The sequence below is a fragment of the Aphis gossypii genome, chromosome X, assembly GCF_020184175.1.
Source record: "Aphis gossypii isolate Hap1 chromosome X, ASM2018417v2, whole genome shotgun sequence".
NCBI lineage: Eukaryota > Metazoa > Arthropoda > Insecta > Hemiptera > Aphididae > Aphis > Aphis gossypii.
This window is the reverse complement of record NC_065533.1, coordinates 11,790,395-11,805,279: the sequence shown is the minus strand read 5'-3', so window position 1 is coordinate 11,805,279 and position 14,885 is coordinate 11,790,395. Positions and strand designations below refer to the sequence as shown.

The following is a 14,885-nucleotide window of genomic DNA, read 5'->3' as shown; positions in this document are numbered from 1 at the left end:
TTTTCTTTGGGCCCAGCTCATTATTATTTCTGACTTCGGAGGAAAAGAAAAATTCAGTTGTCTGTCTATTATTGTAACATTACTTAATTTTGAGCAACTTCTTGATTCTCCCCGAATTCCATCTAATACAGGATTAGAAATGTCATCTGCTATATTCGATAATCTTGAAAAATGGTCTTTAATTGATAAAGTTCAAGGGTTTGTATTTGACACAACATCTTCAAATACAGGCCGATTAAATTGAGCTTGCGCTTGCCTAGAACAACGACTGGAAAGTCATGTCCTTCACTTGGCATGTCGTCATCATATTTTTGAGTTATTTCTTCAAGCGGCAATAGATGAAACAAAATTACACGTATTATCTGGACCACATACTGCACTTTTTAAGCGTTTTAAAAATTCATAGAATAAGAATTAATACCATAAATATTTTGAAATGGAGCTCAAATGAAAAACTAAAAAATATTCAGTCACCAGTGCGTCAAGAAATCTTGTGTTTTTGTTTCAAAGTGCTAAAAGAAAAACAACCAAGAGATGACTATGAAGGATTTTTGAAACTTGTTATTATTAATCTTGGTGATATACCACCAGGTGGAGTAATTAATATTAATATATTCATAAACCTGGTGTGTATCATCAAGCAAGATGGATGACTAAAGCTATTTATTGTTTGAAGATGTTATTGTTAAGATTAGAATTTATGTTTGCAAAAATCAAAGAAAATGCAATCTGTAGAATCTGTGCGTTCATTATAAAAATATATATAAAATCATGGTTTACGGCAACGAATGTTAGTGAGGCCCCTTAAAACGATATTGAATTAATTCGTAGGTTATATGCATATTCGATTGATGATGAGCAAATAGCTACATCACGTTTAACAAAGTTTTTAAAGCATTTATGGTACTTACCTCAGTAATGAGTGTATAGCGTTTTCAATTTTTGATGAACAAATTTCATTTGCAAGCAGAAAAAAATCGCAATCAAACTTATTGGGTATGAAAATATAAGCCAACAGCATGTAAAAGTAACAGAAGAAGAAAATATTCTTAATATTTATCTTACTACATTTAAGTTTTTAGCTAATTATAACTAACTGTTATATTTATTTATTGTCTATAATGGTTGAAAGTAACGGCCTTAGTGAAATAGTTGGATTTTGTCTTCTAACAAGTGAAGACAAAGAAAATGTGTCAAACATGGCCTTAACTTTTAAAAATTATAATCCTGAGTGGAAAAAAATTAAACGTATAATGGCGGATAAAGATTTCACTGAGAGAAATGTGTTTAAGGAACAGTTTCCAGATTCTCAAATTTTAATTTATATCTTTTATTGTCTAAGATCAATTTCTCGTAAACTCACTTGCGAAAAAATGAAAATAAACTCTGGTAAGAACAAGAAAAGTATTTTAAGACCTAAATGCATTAGTTTTGATAAATTCTATAAGTAGGAGATAGAATCATGGTCTTAGAAATCATTCAAAGTATGGTTTTTGCAAAAAATGATACTGATTATGATGAAATTCACAAAAAACTTGAAGATACAAATATGGAAACAGTGATAAATTATTTCAACAAAAATTGGCATGGTATTAAAACAGAATGGGTTGTATATTTCCAATCAAAGTTTATGAATCTAAGTGTAATTGAATTATTAAATGTCAATAATGTCAGGTTTAGTTTCAGTTTACTTTTTTATTGTTATAGGAAATCGAACAAATAACAGACTCGAGAGCATCAATCAAAAAATAACTCAAGTAGTTACAAAATTTTCTAGATTAGATCAATTATTTCAAGGTATCTATAATCATGCATGTTAACTATATACTCAAACATTTTTATTTGTTTACATGATAATCTATATATATATTAGGGTGGCTTAAAAATTTGAACTTTAGATTTTCGTAACTTCAAAATTCAAAATTTCACTAAAATCAAAGAATCCAGGACCTACATTTTCACCTACATTGGACGAACATTTCAATTTTTTTTCTCCGGAACCTATAATAATCAAAAAATATTCATTCAATTTACAAGAAATTATAATTTATATAAGAGATATAAAAAATTTAGATTACTTGGTATCACATGTTATAACATATGGACTGTATGATTCTATTGACACGTGAGTACAAATATTTAATAATTAATTTAAAGTTATAAATAAACAAACATAATTCTTAAAACATATTTATTTTAGTCTCAAAACATCTGAACATAAACTCTTCTTTATTGATCTGGCTGAAAAAAAAAATTCAAAATTATTCATAATATACGATTATTTGCAACAATTTAATGATCAGAAAAAAAATTTTATAAATGATAATTTTAAAAAAATTATGAATAATTCAGTCCTTCTTCATACAAACTGTATAATTTCTATGGATATATATTTTAAGAACTTTATTAATCAATTGGAAAATTGGTGGAGTTTTACGGTCGTTAATATATCTGATAAATTGTATAAAGTGTAAGTAATAAAAACAACATTAAACTATATCAATAAAATAATTAGAACTCAAAATGTAAAATATAAAATTAAAAAAATAGATGCAGTAATCAGCAACTTGGATGCTCTATTGAACTTAATTCAAATTGTATAGTTGAATTCTTTTTACCACAGATGACAGAGTCAATAACATTTTCTCAACAATTACATTTAGCATGTCTGTACTCGTATTATAATGCGTCAGAGGACATGAAAGATTATGGGCATACTGTAAGTTTTACATTAATTATAATATGTATGAATGATATTATTTTTTTTTTTTTTATTATTCTAGCAAAACAATCTTTTTGGACATATTTTAATTATAATGAATATCATAAAACATAACTTTACTAACAAAAAACAAACTAAAAGTACGTTAAAAGAATTAAATAATTTAAATTTCAAATTCATTAAAAAATTTAAAAGAAAAGCGTTCTATACACCTAATATGACTTATATCCAAGATGAAATTTGCAAATCTAAAAACCTAAACATCATTAAAAATATTTTAAATATCTCACCAGATATATATTTGAGAACTGTCGTACTATATAAAGTAAGTTTTGATTTTTTTGTTTAGACACCATCATATCTATTCACAAATTCTGATCATTTTATTTCATTTTATACTATGTTTCAGCTGCCTACAAAAATATATATTCAAAACAAAGGAAAAAACAAGATTTATCAGTACAATATTTATTTCAAAAATTACAAGCCAAGGTCATCTTTATTTCACAATGTTTAAACTCCATCACTTCATCACAAAACACATCAATCAACTCAATTCACTGCACAATAGAAAATGAAATTCAATCCTACAAAACAAATTTAAATAATTTTCTAATAACATTACCGAAATCGCGATTTCCATCCTTAACCAACGAAGAACCATATAAAGAAGTCAATAAAAAAATCATATGGTACCACATCAACAAGAAAAAGTGGGTATACAAAAAGTTAAATGAAGCTAACCCTTTCCGAACTTTAAATACACAAACTCCACAACAATTTTATCCCATAACAAAACCATTTAAAAAATACATTATTGCAAATTATCCTAAGTAAATAAATAAAAAAATAATTTTGAAAAATAAAAACAAACGGGCTTGTTTGATATGAATTATTGTTGTTTAATACCATACTAACATTCTAACAAGTAGCTGCCAACACTTTATTGGTGCAGATATCACAACTTCGGAGCATAAGTATGTAGTGGTCCCAACAGACAGATGATTCTTGAGAAAAAAAAACAATATCAATGTTAATAAATTTATTAAAATAATAATAATAATAATAATTGGTGCTCCCTTAGTATGTCTTTTCTCTTATATAATTTAGGACAATATTGGCACGCAAACGTCCCAGGTTTGTGGATTAACATATGTCTTTGATACCAACAATTGAATTTAAACGAGAGGTTACATTTTGCACAGTGGTATTTAAATGAAACATCATCTTCATTGCTCTCTGTAGATTTCATGGAGGTTGAATCTTCATCAGAGTTTTCAAGAGGATCAGGACCATTATAATCATCATCATCAGTATTATCCTCTGAGCTGTTAGACGTTTCTGTTTCATAATCTACCACACTCTCTACTATAATACAAAATTTAAAAAATATTGTCATAACTGTATTTAAAAAAAAAAAAAAAAATGCTTATAATTAAATTATTGAAACTCATATGTGGTATGTACAATTGGATATTGTGTGAACAATATAGGAATATAAGTATATAGTTGACGATAGTGCAGAAATTCACACGATAAGGAGTAAAATGTATAAAAAGAACAGCAATATTACCTTCTGTTTTTTTAGATGATTCAGGAACCTCCACTGATGTTTTGTCTTGCTGTTCAACTCCCATACGATTAAACAATGTGTGTGCAACTGACTGAGGATATTCTATTCCATGGTATGTACCGAGGATTTTTAAAAAAAAAAAAAATCGAAATTCGTGAGAGGCGTGGTAAAGTGCATTTGTTTCGAAATTGCATACTAACACAAATAATAACGATTTTAATCATTTTATTGAAACTTAAAAATATTATAGATTGGGAAAGTCGGATCTAGGGGGAGGAAAGTCGGGGATTTATCTCCGGGCGTATTTTAAAGGTTTTAAATTTAAAATGGTCTTTGAAACTGTTGGTGCTCACACTACTATGTGAGTGTGCTTGATTCTTCAAAACAAAAAAATAATATTAGTCCTGGTCATTTCCGGATTTGCTTATTGAACTTCGATTTTTGATTACAATGCTAAAAACAAAAAAAAATCAGCTCCAGGTATAGAGCAACTTCTTGGAGTTCCTGCACTTTCTAGTAGTACAGGGTTAGAAATTTCGTCTGCTGTTTATGATAATTTACAAGACTGGGCATTATTAGATAAAATACAGGCCTTTGTAGTCGATACCACCGCTTCAAATACTGGGAGGTTAAACGGTGCTTGTGTTCTGCTAGAACAAAAACTAAATAGAAATATTTTATTACTTGCTTGCCGACACCATATGTATGAAGTTGTTTTACAAAGTTATGCGTTATGTCAGGTCCAGATATACCCATTTTTAAAAAATTTCAAAAAAATTGGTATAATATTAATAAAAAAAAAATGAATGACAAACAGTTACGTTCGTGATAAACTGGGATACATTGCTTTCAATATTTTGAATTTTGCTGAAAATAAAATCAAAGAAGATTTCCCACGCAATGATTACAGAGAACTTTTGGAGCTTATCATTATTTTCTTGGGCGGTACTCCTTTAAATGGTATACAATTTCGTCAGCCTGGTGCTTATCATCTTGCCAGATGGATGGCAAAAGAAATTTATTGTTTCAAAATTTACATCTTCAGACATCAAGTAAAATTAAATCACTGGGAAGAAATTGCACTTAGAGATATTTGTTGTTTTGTTATCACATGTTATGCAGAGAATTGGTTTACCTGTATGGACCCTTAAAAGCTTGTAAGCTCCTTTACACAACATATTATTTTTGAGAAAATTAGTTTCCTATAAAGATATAAACCCACCAATTGCAAATGTTGCCATAAAGAAATTTTGTAACCATTTACGGTACCTAAATGAAGAATCTGTTATGTTTTCAATATTTGATGAGAGCATTTTGATTGAAGACAAACGAAGAATAGTACAAATTATTTTACAATAAAATTATGAAGAAGATTTAGAAGTTCCGAAAAGAATCACTTTAAAGCCAGAAGAAATACCCGAGTTCATTAAGCGAGATATTCCCTTTGAGTTATTTACAACAAATTCACTAAAATTCTTTTCCCGTTTCAAAATTTCTTCTGAATTCTTAAACATATAGATCCTGTTGAATGGAAAAATAATTTAGAATAAATAATGCTCGAGAAATAATTTCGTCAATCAAAGTTGTAAATGACACTGCTGAGCGCAACGTTAAATCAATGAAGGACTTCAATCAAAAAATAACGGAAAATGAAGAACAAAAACAGTTCTTACTACAAGTAAGAACATTTTCTACACACTTATAAAAAATATCTTCAGTTTATCACACTAAATTGTTGAATTTTATTTTTTAGGTTGTAAAAGATTACCGAAAAAATTATTCTGGACATAGCAGAGAAGTATTAACTAAAAGTCTCGAATAGTATAATGTAAATTGTTTTGTTTAACGTCAAAAATAATGAAAAATTTAATATCACCGAATTACCAAAATATTTTTAGTTTTTGATATTTTCTATAGTAAATAATAATTTTACAGAAAAAATATAAGAATGCTTTTTAAGTAAAATAACTAAGTACAAATTTGTTTCTATACATTTTTTTGTAATTTTAATAATTGAGCTAAAGAAAAAATAAAAAGTGTAAATTAATCCCTATAGGTGATTTTTCAACCCTTATGCGGCACGTGAAGGGGTTGAATTTTCGAGTCCAAATTTTTACAGAATCATTATTTAGTATCTCTTAACAAAATAAGAAAGTGCTGTGTGTAAATTTCTAAAATTAATTTTTTGCTCCTATAAGGTTGGACCACCCTAATATATATAAAAATTAGTGTACATTTTGAAGTAATTTTATAACTCAAGATCCACCGACCGGTTTGGATAAAAATATCAGGGCATATTAAGATTGATATGTAGATGGTTTCTGTTTGAAAGCTGTGCGATAAGTGGTTCCGAAGTTATGGCCTCTTAAGTGCAACCCAGGTGACACGGCCAAAATTTACTTTGGAAATGTCTGGTTGCTATGGATTATTTTATGTCGACAGAAATTGAAAGCGCTGATGGATTTGATTATCAAATTGCGAGTATTTTGAGAGGTACGTTGCTGGATGTACTCGATCGAATGGAAAAAGAGAGGACTGCCGCATGCACATATATTGATATGGCTGGTACGTAAAATAACACCGGATTAAATTGATAGCATTATATCAGCTTAAATTCCAGATAAAATTGCTGATCCTGAATTATTTGAAGTTGTCAAGAAAAATATAATTCACGGTCCTTGCGGGGCACTCAATTTGAATTCTCCATGCATGATCGATGGAAAATTGACTTCTGACACAATAACAGGTGATGATGAATATCCGTTGTACCGACGTCAGTCTACGAAAGATAATGGCCATACGGTAACGATTAGAATGCAAAATCAAGACATCGAAGTTGATAATCATTAGGTAGTTCCATACACAAAACTACTGTTGAAAATATTTAAGGCACACATTAACAATAAGTAGGTATTGCAATTCGGTCAAATTGATAAAATGCATTTGAAAATATATCAACAAAGGCAGTGATATGGCTATTTTTTGAGTAGCTGCTGACAATAATCATGATGAAATTGCTCAATATCAAATAGGACGCTACATCAACACTAATGAGGCTCTTTAGAGAATTTATTCATATTCGATGCATGAACGGTTTCCTGCTGTAGTTCATTTGGCAGTTACTTTATAAATGGCCAACGTGTATATTTTACCAATGAAAATGTTCAAGAGAGAGTGGCACGTCCACCAGCAACAACATTAACCACATTTTTTCAATTGTGCGCAAGTGATGAATTTGCCAGAATTTTGCTGTTTTCAAATGTAACGCATAATTACGCTTGGACTGCACAAAAAACATGGCAACGGCGTAAACAGGGAACAGCAGTTGATGGTCATCCAGGTATATTCTGTGCAGAAACTATGGGAAACTATACACAGTTCATCCAAGTATAGTAGAATGTTATTATTTGCGGCTGTTGTTAGTGAATGTTATGGAGCCGCGTTCATTTGAAGATTTGCGAACAGTTAATGGTCTTATGTGCTATCGTGCCCGTATCGTGAAGCGTGTGAGCATTTGGGTTTACTGGAAAATAATGCACATTGGAATTCATCACTTCAAGATACATCGATCGCTTCATTTCCACATCAAATACGTATGCTGTATGCCATCAACATGTTATATAATGTTGAATCTGATTGAATGATGGAATAAATATCGAGATTTTATGACAGAAGACTTTTTGATTCGAATGCGCCATCGCACGGGAAACTCTGATTTGATCATAACATTGGAAATGTATAATGAGGCATTAATAGCGATTGAAGATATGTGTCTTACGATCGCCAATAAAACATTGAGACAATTAGGTATGATTTCACCCAATCGTCCAATGCATGATTTCGATCGAGAATTGCGACGAGAACAACAGTATGATATTAATGAATTGCAAACATTAGTGAATTTAAATGTTCGCAAATTAAATGACCATCAAAAAAATGTATACGATACCATCATGCAAGCAGTACAAAATGAAGCCGGTGGACTGTACTTTTTAGATGCGCCCGGGTGGTACGGGCAAAACATTTGTAATTTCACTCATTTTGGCAAATATTCGAGCGCAAGGGAAAATTGCATTGGCACTTGCTTCGTCTAGAATAGCTGCTAATCTGTTGGATGAAGGACGAACAGCACACTCTGCATTAAAATTACCCTTAAATGTGCAGGTTTGTTTATATTCATTGATCGATTGCCTTGAAATGCATTTGCATTAATTGAGATGTAATTATTTTTAATGTATTACAGGTGATTGAGTCTTCCATCGTGCAATGTATCAAGAAATTCTGCGATAGCGAAAGTTTTGCAGCAAACAACAATTATTTTATTGGATGAATGTACGATAACGCACAAAAAATCACTTGAAGCAATACACCGCACAATACAAGATTTGCATGGCAATCAAAACATTTTTGGTGGTGCATTGATATTATTGTCAGGTGATTTTAGGCAAACACTGCCCAAAATTCTACGCTCAACACCGGCAGATGAGATCAATGCGTGCCTAAAGTCTTCTTTCATGAGGAGATATGTGCGAAAATTGACGCTAAACATAAACATGCGTGTTCAATTGCAGAATGATCAATCTGCATATCGGTTTTCGAAGCCAATTGTTGGAAATCGGAAATGGCAAAATTCAAAGCGATAACACAAACGGTTTAATTAGTTCGCCAAACAATTTTTGTAAAATTTTCCAATCAAAAGTAGAATTGATTGAACGAGTGTTTCCAAATATTATCCAGAATCACAGGAATCACAATTGGTTGAGTGAACGCGCAATTCTGGCACCAAAGAATATGCATGTCAATGCTATCAATTACCTCATCCAAGAAAAATTGCCTAGTGCAGTAATATCATGCAAATTTATTGATAGCGCATTGAATGAAGATAATGCAGTCAACTATCCAGTTAAATTTTTGAATTCGTTGAAACCACCCGGTATACCACCGCATTTCTTGAATTTGAAGGTCGGCTCATCAATTATTTTACTAAGGAATTTGAATGCACCAACACTGTGCAACGGCACAAGATTAGCTATAAAAAGATTGATGCCGAATTTAATCGAAGCCACAATATTGACTGGCAAAGCGAAGGGGGAATTTATACTCATCTCACGTATTCCTCTGATACCAACAGATATGCCATTTGAATTCAAACAATTGTAATTCCCCGTGCGCCTACCCTTCGCCATGTCCATCAATAAGGCACAAGGACAAACGCTCCAAGTATGCGGTTTGAATTTGGAGGAGCCGTGTTTTTCGCACGAGCCAGCATACGTGGCCTGTTCAATAGTTGGCACTCCAAATTATTTATTTATGTATGCCCTAAATGGTCAAACAAAGAATATTGTTAACTCAAATGTGTTGGATTAATAATAAAGAATTTTGAAAAAATAAATGATTTTTATTGCATATTTGTGTTGGTGCTGCGAAGCGCACAGGGGTCGGCTATTAATCTATATGCATATAGGAGACCGCCCCGATTCACTCATCAACGCCCAGACCAAACCACTGGGTATAGGGACTTCAAATTTGGTACAGAGGTTCCATGCTGATGGTTGGACTGCAGTCCAACAAATTATAAAAATGAAATATCATATATATTTAGAGCTCTGCAAGTAGTATGAGTGCATTCATGAGTGCATTTACCATCGGCCCATAGTGGTTATGAAATCTGTAATCTGTAGGGAGGACGGTTTTTTTTACAAATTTTAATGGCCGTTATAAATGAAATAATAGGTCAATACTTAACGAAAAAAAATTTTATTTTTTTGTTTTTATTTTTTACAGTTGGATTCGATGAAAAAATTGCATATAATTATAACGCTAAGTCAAATGCAAAATTTTTACTTGTTATTTGTCCGCTATGCACAAAAAAATTTTCTACTGAGGACACATTTTTGCTACATTTGAGAATCAACCATTGGCAAAAAGCACCAATGAAAAGGAAATATTTTGCAAATAATGTAAAACTGCTTTTTTATTCATACTTAACTATTTTTACAATATTGGTATGAACCAAATTTTGGATATACAGTTTCAAATAACCAATAATTCTAAGTATGTAACAATTCTGAAAAAAGTAACAATAATAATATACAAATAATATTTACAGAGCTTATCAAGATACACAAATATTAACAATTTAATTACTTATATAAAGTCGACAGATGAGGTTGATACCATCTGGAGAAGAATCATAAAAACATTTTAATGTTTTGTAAAAATTTCGTTAATTATTCTTACAGCAAAAAATTAGGCAAAAAAAAAATTAATCAGTTCATAAAAGAAACATCAAAATTATGCTATTCGAACTCAATTTTTTATTATTGTAAATTTTTAAAATCATCAAATATTCTTCAAAATTCTAACAATTCTTTTTTTCTGGCTCCCTTTTTAAATTTTTTTTGAACCCCCCACATAATATTTTTTCACAAAATTTTAATTTCTCCACACTAGGATCAACCTCAATTACTGATTTAGATTTCAAAATTACCAAATTATTTCATTGTAACTCCGTTCCATCTACTGATGAGTAATTATAAAAATATTAATTATATTAATATAATTATATTTAAAATATATATTTTTATTATTATACAGTGATCTTTTCAAACAAATTATTGAGAGCAAAGCTAAATTAATACAATTATCTATCCTTAAAAATGATGTATATATATTTATCATTCAAACACAAATATTCATAAGGGATGATAAATTTTTAATTTATATGAATGAGTTTTTAAATTACAATGTTTTAAAATCTCTTGATTTTGAATTTATGAGGTTCATTGATGTAATGGATAATTGGTGGCATCATTATGCAACTATTAATGATTACCATACACCTGTGTTGTAAGTATGACGTATATTTTAAAACAATAATTCATTAAAATCTTAAATTTAAAATAGTAAAAAATAAAAAAAATTAATAATCAACGTAAAATGTATAATTTAACAGATATCCAGATATTAAAGATTACGAATCATTTGATGTGTTAATTGACAATGATTCCGTAATTGAATTCAGTATATTTCAAGAAGATAAAATTGAATTGTATGTAGTTGGTGCATTATATACGTATAATGCACATTCTACTGTCTCACAACAGTACAATACGGTACTTGTTAATACTTTTACGCTATGTCCTAACTGAACCGTCTTGACAGCACTTTTATAACACTTTTTTTTTTTCATTTTAGCTTGGTAACATTTTTAATCATGTAAAAATAATAATGGTGTTGTTGAATATACGTTTCATAGCATCAAAAACATCACTTAAAATTATATTACATCAATTAAACCAAAAACAGCTGATCAAAATAAATCAAATATATAACAAAACAATATATTACATAGATGATCTTTACAAAATAACTATTTATATAAATACAAATAAAAATTCAACGGCAAGAAAAATTCTTAATATAACCGATGTAACATATATTGGGACTGCTTTGTTTCATGGAGTAAGTGGCAATAATCACGATTCACAAATTCAAATAATTTATTTAATTGTGTTTTGTCATCTGTTTCAGCTTCCAACAATAGTCTTTTGTAAATTAGATAAAATAAAGACATCATGCAATAAAAATTACATTATTAAACAATTTATAAAAAAATATCTGTTTATAAAAAAATTAATTAACAACATAGCAATAACACTTACGACGACTCCAGAACAAATACACTTTATAAGTGGTCGAAAAGACTGTTGAAAAACAGTCTATGAAGCCTAAAAAGGTGGCGAAACCGGTGCTGCAGGAAAAAGGGCGAAAACGGGTGGAATTCCCGGTAAGACCTCCCCCCCCTTGAGCAGCCAAAACCTAAGGCAGCGGAATGGACGACAATGAAGAAAAATGAGAGAAAGAAAAAAAGTCAGAAGAGGGTCGTCCCGAACGAAGTTAGAATACTTCTCGAGGAGATACAAAAGGCCCGTGACAATAAGCATGGGGGATATGTTCTGAACTGGGCTCCGAAAAGAGACGAAGGATCGGAAAAGCCAAAGGTCACTTCAGAAGTGACTGAGGCTCAGATGATCAATAATCTCTGGGACGAGCTGGCGAAGAAGAAGTGTGCCCCAAGGTTTAAGAGGTTGAAGAAGGTGGGGAAAGACAGGTTATATGAGGAACCGGAGAATGAGGAGACGAGGACACTTCTCCAAAAAGCTTCGCTCGATATCCGTCGGGCGGGCGACAGAAATCCTCATATTATAGTACATGGGGTCGGGATTGAGGTAAAGGACGACGAAGTCACCGTGTTGTTGGAAGAGCAGAATGAAAGTTCTGTGACTCTGGCGGCAACGGGGTGATTTAAGAATCTGGAACTCGTCTCGCACAAAAGTAGGGTGACGAGAAAGGGACGTGATATAGAGTTCATGGTAACTCCCAAGGTTGCTGGCCAGATCGTGGGTCAAACGCTGTGTGTCGGGCTATCGCGGTGTCGAGTGGGTCATAGTGTGAACGTGCGGAGATGGGATCGGTGTCATCGTTACGGGCATACTGGGGTGGCCTGCAAGGCGCCGTCGGTGGTTAGGTTTATTTTAACCGTGATACTAAATTGTCTTCTTCTTTAAATAAAAAAATCGGAAAGTTATCATCATTATTTTAGATATTTTATACATAAAGTTCAAGAAAATAGTGTATAAAAATGTAGGTACGGTATGATAAATTTGTAATTAACGATCACGCTGTTTTTTACTACAATTATTTTCTATTTCGACGCGAATAATTTTGTATTCCAGTAGCAAATGTTTGTTATGTAATTCATCATATTTGTCATATAATCTATTATTTTTGTCATTTCAATAATATAGGATCTTCATAAGATTATTTGCTTTTTCATTAAATTTTATAATTTGATGCGGTTCACTGTTTTTATTTTGTACAGACGGCGTGCAATCGTTTTATTTTTCCAAAAAATGTTTAAAAACAAGTTTATGATAATTTATTATGACTTCTGCTAACCTGATTTTGTTTGTAATGCGTTGGACTTCAGAGGAATCTAATACATTTTTCAATTCTTGCTCTAAACTTCTAAGCGTTTTACAGACTTGTTTCAACAGTCGTGTATTTAGAATTCTGTCCAGGGAGGGGGGATATACGTTGGAAAATATAATATCCTCGACGGTTGGGGGGGGGGGGGGACCTACCATCATTAAAACAGTAAATTTTTACCTACTAAATAATGTACTTGAGAGTTTGTCCTGCTCAAAATTATTTTATTGTTCTCAATAATTGTAAAACGTCATTATTATTCCATAATCATTGTTGGTATAGTCGGCACCATTTTTAAATTCTTAGAATAAGTATTAAACATTTTAATTATTTTCAAAATTGTATTAAATATTGAAATTAAATCGTATTATTCCTTAATAGTGGGTGATATCTTAATTTTATCCTAAATTATTTTAAGTTAATTACTAATCGAATCAAACACTATTATTTTTAATAATGTAGGTATAATGGTATGGTATATATATATTTATAATAATCTTATTTTCAAAAAAATCATCAAACATGTTTGCAAAGATAAGCGAGCCCGTATTAATTTGAAAATTAATTATTATATTATAGTATTGTTATATAAATTGAAAAAATTGCGTATAATTATAACGCTAAGTCAAATGCAAAATTTTTACTTGTTATTTGTCCGCTATGCACAAAAAAATTTTCTACTGAGGACACATTTTTGCTACATTTGAGAATCAACCATTGGCAAAAAGCACCAATGAAAAGGAAATATTTTGCAAATAATGTAAAACTGCTTTTTTATTCATACTTAACTATTTTTACAATATTGGTTTTTGTTATTAATTTTTCTTAATAATTTATAGGACATGATTACAAAAATTTCGAATGCTATAAATGATTTAAAACATTGTAATATTGAACAGTTATTTTACTATTTAAACAGCTTTGGTTGCAAATTTGTTGACCCAAATTATCTTGAAGAAATTATTATGAACCAAATTTTGGATATACAGTTTCAAATAACCAATAATTCTAAAGTATGTAACAATTCTGAAAAAAGTAACAATAATAATATACAAATAATATTTACAGAGCTTATCAAGATACACAAATATTAACAATTTAATTACTTATATAAAGTCGACAGATGAGGTTGATACCATCTGGAGAAGAATCATAAAAACATTTTAATGTTTTGTAAAAATTTCGTTAATTATTCTTACAGCAAAAAATTAGGCAAAAAAAAAATTAATCAGTTCATAAAAGAAACATCAAAATTATGCTATTCGAACTCAATTTTTTATTATTGTAAATTTTTAAAATCATCAAATATTCTTCAAAATTCTAACAATTCTTTTTTTCTGGCTCCCTTTTTAAATTTTTTTCGAACCCCCCCCACATAATATTTTTTCACAAAATTTTAATTTCTCCACACTAGGATCAACCTCAATTAATGATTTAGATTTCAAAATTACCAAATTATTTCATTGTAACTCCGTTCCATCTACTGATGAGTAAGTATAAAAATATTAATTATATTAATATAATTATATATTAAAATATATATTTTTATTATTATACAGTGATCTTTTCAAACAAATTATTGAGAGCAAAGCTAAATTA

General features: G+C 30.2%; 3 protein-coding genes across 3 annotated transcripts; 2 read left to right on the top strand and 1 right to left on the bottom strand.

Moving 5' to 3' along the window:
• Nucleotides 1–383: 383 nt before the first annotated feature.
• On the top strand, nt 384–1,939 carry LOC114120259 (uncharacterized). Its single transcript, XM_050206472.1, has 2 exons — nt 384–1,389; nt 1,452–1,939. The coding sequence occupies exons 1-2, from the start codon at nt 1,122–1,124 to the stop codon at nt 1,721–1,723; spliced, it is 540 nt and encodes a 179-aa protein (XP_050062429.1). The 5' UTR covers nt 384–1,121; the 3' UTR covers nt 1,724–1,939.
• A 1,707-nt stretch (nt 1,940–3,646) lies between these two features.
• Nucleotides 3,647–5,890, bottom strand: LOC126552052 (zinc finger protein 131-like). Its single transcript, XM_050206521.1, has 2 exons — nt 4,296–5,890; nt 3,647–4,090 (listed from the first exon to the last, which is right to left on the bottom strand). Exons 1-2 carry the CDS (start codon nt 4,357–4,359, stop codon nt 3,768–3,770), a joined length of 387 nt encoding a protein of 128 aa, XP_050062478.1. The 5' UTR covers nt 4,360–5,890; the 3' UTR covers nt 3,647–3,767.
• Nucleotides 5,891–8,867: 2,977 nt separating this feature from the next.
• Nucleotides 8,868–9,455, top strand: LOC126552333 (uncharacterized). The gene has a single exon (XM_050207024.1). It carries the CDS (start codon nt 8,868–8,870, stop codon nt 9,453–9,455), a length of 588 nt encoding a protein of 195 aa, XP_050062981.1.
• Nucleotides 9,456–14,885: the final 5,430 nt, after the last annotated feature.

What these genes read in the sequence shown, in the direction of transcription:
- LOC114120259 (XM_050206472.1), top strand. Translation starts at nt 1,122, where the DNA reads ATGGTTGAAAGTAACGGCCTTAGTGAAATAGTTGGATTTTGTCTTCTA. An exon ending in AAAAATGAAAATAAACTCTG is followed by an intron (nt 1,390 to 1,451) that starts GTAAGAACAAGA and finishes TTCTATAAGTAG; the next exon opens with GAGATAGAATCATGGTCTTA.
- LOC126552052 (XM_050206521.1), bottom strand. Translation starts at nt 4,359, where the DNA reads ATGGGAGTTGAACAGCAAGACAAAACATCAGTGGAGGTTCCTGAATCA. An exon ending in ATCATCTAAAAAAACAGAAG is followed by an intron (nt 4,091 to 4,295) that starts GTAATATTGCTG and finishes TTTGTATTATAG; the next exon opens with TAGAGAGTGTGGTAGATTAT.
- LOC126552333 (XM_050207024.1), top strand. Translation starts at nt 8,868, where the DNA reads ATGATCAATCTGCATATCGGTTTTCGAAGCCAATTGTTGGAAATCGGA.